This window comes from Alexandromys fortis, unplaced genomic scaffold (assembly GCF_014885135.2).
Source record: "Alexandromys fortis isolate MF-2015 unplaced genomic scaffold, M_Fortis_MF-2015_v1.1 scaffold_101, whole genome shotgun sequence".
In the NCBI taxonomy this organism is placed as follows: domain Eukaryota; kingdom Metazoa; phylum Chordata; class Mammalia; order Rodentia; family Cricetidae; genus Alexandromys; species Alexandromys fortis.
Genome location: NW_026067983.1, coordinates 3,326,021 through 3,330,700, shown reverse-complemented (window position 1 = coordinate 3,330,700; position 4,680 = coordinate 3,326,021). Strand labels below are relative to the sequence as shown.

General features: G+C 40.4%; 1 protein-coding gene across 4 annotated transcripts in view; it reads right to left on the bottom strand.

Moving 5' to 3' along the window:
- Nucleotides 1-4,680, bottom strand: part of Dgkb (diacylglycerol kinase beta) — a 590,490-nt gene that overhangs the window by 45,533 nt on the left and 540,277 nt on the right. For all 4 annotated transcript variants that reach the window (XM_050158720.1, XM_050158722.1, XM_050158719.1 and 1 more), the window contains one exon: nt 287-407. In XM_050158720.1, the coding sequence (XP_050014677.1) occupies nt 287-407 (121 nt within the window). The remainder of the gene's footprint in view (nt 1-286; nt 408-4,680) is intronic.

Below are 4,680 nucleotides of genomic sequence, written 5' to 3'. Positions count from 1 at the left end.
CCCTATTTTTTTTTTTTTTTTTTTTTTTTTTGGTAACCATTGTAGAAATGTAACCAAAACACCAAGGTCGTAAATAAGAGATTAGATTCTGTAGAATGCAATAAGAAGTAGCTACTAAAGCTATAAAATCTGTTCCTTTCCATCATTTTCGAATATGTAAGCTTTAATCACTGATCAGTTGGAACAAAAATAAGACAAGTATCATTATCCGAAATCTTGCATCCTTTCAGTTAATTTGGGATTATGTCATGTCAACGAACACTGTCAGTTACAGTCAGAGATCTACCTGATAAGCACAGATGAACACTGAGCCAGCCTCCGGCCAGCGCTTTTCAGCCCCGTGTATATTTGGCCCATTTCCATTGCGCCTTCCAAGCCAACAACCTCTAGCAGCTGGTCACTCAGATCTGAAAGAAAATAGATCCCCGGTCAGTCACAGTGAACATGCATGCCTGCAGTAATGCCACTGTATCTTATGGAAGTCACAACAGCCAGTCCACAAAGTGTCTGTGTCGAAAATCAAAAGTAATTAAAAAAAATCTAGTATTTCTGTAAGTCGTAGTTTAACTAATCCTTGAAGCTCTATGGAAAACTCTCCGCTCTCAGCTTATTCTAAAGCAAGTGGGAAGAACAAATTCGGAGCCAAATAATACCAAAAATAAAAGAAAAAAAAAACCTACCAGTAGTTTTTAACATCAACAAACTTAATGTTATTCCACATGTATACATGGAAGAGCTATACAGCCCACATCAGACACTTGGCAGCAAAGGCACATTTCATCACTATAAATAAAGCATACAGATCTACTGTCAGACGTGATTTTGTTAAACTCAAACAAGAAGCCCTGGAGATCATGGAGTCGAAGCTGTTTATTTCATAGGTTATCAAGACTGAGTCTTATTTCATCAAGTGGTTTGAACACGGAGTAACTGTGTAGAAGTTCAAGAAGTGATAGAAGTTTCTGGAAACCTTTTCCTTAGGTTAAGGAATACATACTCTACCAAAGTGACATTGAGGAGTAGATGAGATAATTAGCGCTTTGCAAACATCATCTTATTATTATCAACAGAAACACCGGAAAGGGGCTGGTACCGCCTGTTAAGTATTCACTAAGCACATGTCACAGAATGAACCTCACTGGAACACATCCCAAGCCAACTCAAAGAAGTTGAAAGTTAGGGATCACATTTTAAATTTCTACATACCAAGGACATGATAAAAGCTGAGTCTACTCACTTTGAAGCACAAACCACATACACTGATTATATGTAAAGTAGATACTTCAAAACTAGAGACATTTCTTGCATAAGGTGTACTTTGTAAGCTGCCAGCACTTTTCACTGGCTATCACTTGTGCAGAAAGCAGGGGGTACCATTCCAACAGCCGACTCTCAGGGGGAACCTACCCCCACACGTTGACAGCGGACTTGCTCATTTACAGGACACAGGATGGCAGAAAGCGTGGTGACCACACATGCCCTTTTCTTTTGTGGTGCCCTTTGTTATGTCTTTTGTTTTCTGCAGACAGAGTCGCAATGTGTAACTATGGCTGGCTTTGAACTTGGTATCAGACCAGGCTGACCTGGAACCCAGAGATCCACCTGCCTCTGATGGACTTAATGGCACGCACTACCCAGCTTAGTGTGGTATTCTTGCAATGTTTTTTGCTGTATTTTTGAGTGTAGATAAATTTAATACTGTTTTAGTGACAAAAAAATGTCTGGAGTGGGTAGCGCTCAGAGGGAAGCCACAGCAATTACAGCAGATCAACACGTGGTCCTTTTGCACCATCAATGTTGAACTTCGGGATAAGCAAATGTGTTTGTGTGGGCTCCATGTTGGACAGGAAGCTTTCACTAATTACTTGGGAATGTGTGATAGCTCAGAGTTCAGAGATGTTAATGATCCGTGTTCAATAAATACAACTTTAGTGAACAGCTCTTTGAAACTCCCAAAAGTTCATTGGGATCAGGATCATTAGAAAATGTAACATAAGCTCTTCAAACAGAATGTAAGGCCAAAACAATGTGTTAAATTGACTGATAAAAGAATAGTATTCTAATTTTTTTCTGCACTGTAGTCATAACAGGATGTGGTCCCAAATAGAAACAACCATTGAGCCATAAACCAGTGCTACTGAGCTATGGCTGGGACTTGAAGCTCTAGAGAAGCCATCTTGCTGCTTTCACCCTATTTAGACTTGTTTCTCAGAAGCTTATTCTCTGTTTTTAGCTTAAATTTCTGTTGCCAAGAACAGATGGACAAGGAATAGAAACATATTCTTTGAGCTGTAGCCGGCACTCAAATGTGCTTGGCTCTCTAGTCTGGGTGCTAATGTTCACATTTCTTAGGTATATGTCAACCAGAAAGTGGTACCGTGGCAGATGCTAAGGGCCCAGCTACGTGCAAGATAATAGTTATAATGTACACCCCAGTGATTGAGCACGTATTTGGGGTTGTGGTTTTCTACTGCTCAGTTCCTAAATAGGTGAGATTTTATGTGATTTTTTCCCCTAATGATCTGAGGCTGGGAACTATTCTCCAAGTGAAACCATTTCTCACAACAGAGTTGATCTGTGAGCCCTAACTTTTCTAGGAATCACAGGGATTTGTCTATACCCACACCATATTGCTACTGTCTACCACCCTCCTGCTGATTTTTATCTTCAATTTGTCTTCCTCTCCATGAAAAAGAAAACCCTGCAACTCAATTCTACTGTTAATAATCGGTAAAGAAGATAACACCTCATGAATCCAGAAGACAAACTTTTGGACTTTCCTGCCCTTGCATGAAAGGAACTCTCTAGAAATGACATAGTATTGAAGACTATGAGCAAGGGTAAATAAATACCATATTCCTTTTAATTAGGTGTTAGGAGGAAACCAAAGGAAAAGCTAAAACCCAAACAACCCTACAGTTGAATGTGCAAACAGGCTCCCATAAGATGTTGGTCTTTTGATACGGTGTCCACATGTCTGTCCGCAATTCCTGAGAGCAGGATTCAAACTGACTTGGATATATAACTGCAATCTATGTATTGATAAATTTCTTTCTGTCTGTACCTTTAAAAACATTCAAAACTTCTTCATTTCATACCCAGTCAAATGTTAAGTGCAGCCACCCCCACAGAGCACGGACTGACAACATTCTCTTAATAAATTGGTGTGATCCCTGGGAGTTGATTGGATATTTAGAAAAATTGTAGCAAACTATAGCTCATGGCCCCAAAACCCCTGCATTGTCTGTTTTTCCATGAGATAGGAATTAAGACTGACTTTTATAAATTGAACAAGTGGAATAAATTTAGCCAAAATAATATACAGTGACATGAGAACCATGTGATATTTCCAATTTTATTAATAATAAGTTTGTTTTCATTCTTCAGTTCTGTGACTAGCAGGCTCCAATGACAGTGTAGATCCTGTGTCGGGGAACTATGAGGATCCCAAAAGTCTAAAATGTTTCTTGTGTGAGCCTTTATAAAAATGATTGTTTATTTCTATTTAAGAGAAATATTAGTTCTCTCAGATCCCAGAGGTTTTTACTTTAGTTTGCTGTTAAAGACAGAGATGACACCACAGTCGAATGGAAGTCAGTATCTGGACGCACGCATCAGTGCCCGTAGCCATGTGCTTTCCAGCTGTGTCAAACCACGGTGTCTCGCTGCACTCACGTGCAATGAAGCTTTCCATGATCCAGTTTTTGAATATAGACAGATCATAAAACAGCAATGCTTCCAATCTACATCAGAAGAATCAGAACAGCCTAACATTCTCCTTTGGGCTCACTCATTAAATTCTTGTTCACTTTCTTGAGTGTGAAAATAGAATTGGGCTCACAAAAAAGGATGACAAAATTGTGGTCAGACCTACAGATCTAGGTGAGGCACTTCTTCCCAAAGTCACCTGTTGAGCATCAAGTAATCCCCATGGCTGGAGACATGGCCCAGAGAGAAGAGGTGCTTGCCAAGCCTGGCCAGGCCTAGTGACCTGAGTTGGAAACCCTGAATCCATTTGGTGCGAGGAAGGACAGACTAATGCAGAGTGACCTCTGACCTCCACATATGAGCTGTGACAGGTATGTACACACATGCTGAAAAGACAAAGGCAACAATCCTGCCATAGGGTGTGACACAATGAAAACTAAGAGAGAAAAATTGGGGTACAACCGGAAGGCCAAAGAAATAAAGCAGCCTGCCACAGGCTCTTACCTCTCCTCATTCCAAAAACTAGAATTCTGCCTCCATGAATCAGAATGAGACTGAGACAAAGAGCTGTCTCCTCCCATTTTACAATCCTCTCTAGTTCTGGGATTAAGGGTGTGCACCACTACCACCTGGTTTCTATGGAAAGCTAGTGTGTGTCATTATTGTCTGATCTGTAAGGTTGGCTATTGTGGCTGTTTTACTTTTCTGATCCTCAGGCAAGCTTGATTTATTAAAATACAAACGAGTTTCCACTACAAAGGGTGTGTATTCCCCTGCTGAGGAAGATCATACTCATCTTTAACTTCAATGTAGATAATACTTATGAAACAGGAAAGAGCAGGTGGCTCAACATTAGCCTTGGAAGAGTCAGCACATTCCAGGAGAATAGTGACGTGTGTGTGTGTGTGTGTGTGTGTGTGTGTGTGTGGTGTGGTGTGTGTGTGTGTGTGTGTGTGTGTGTGTGTGTGTGTG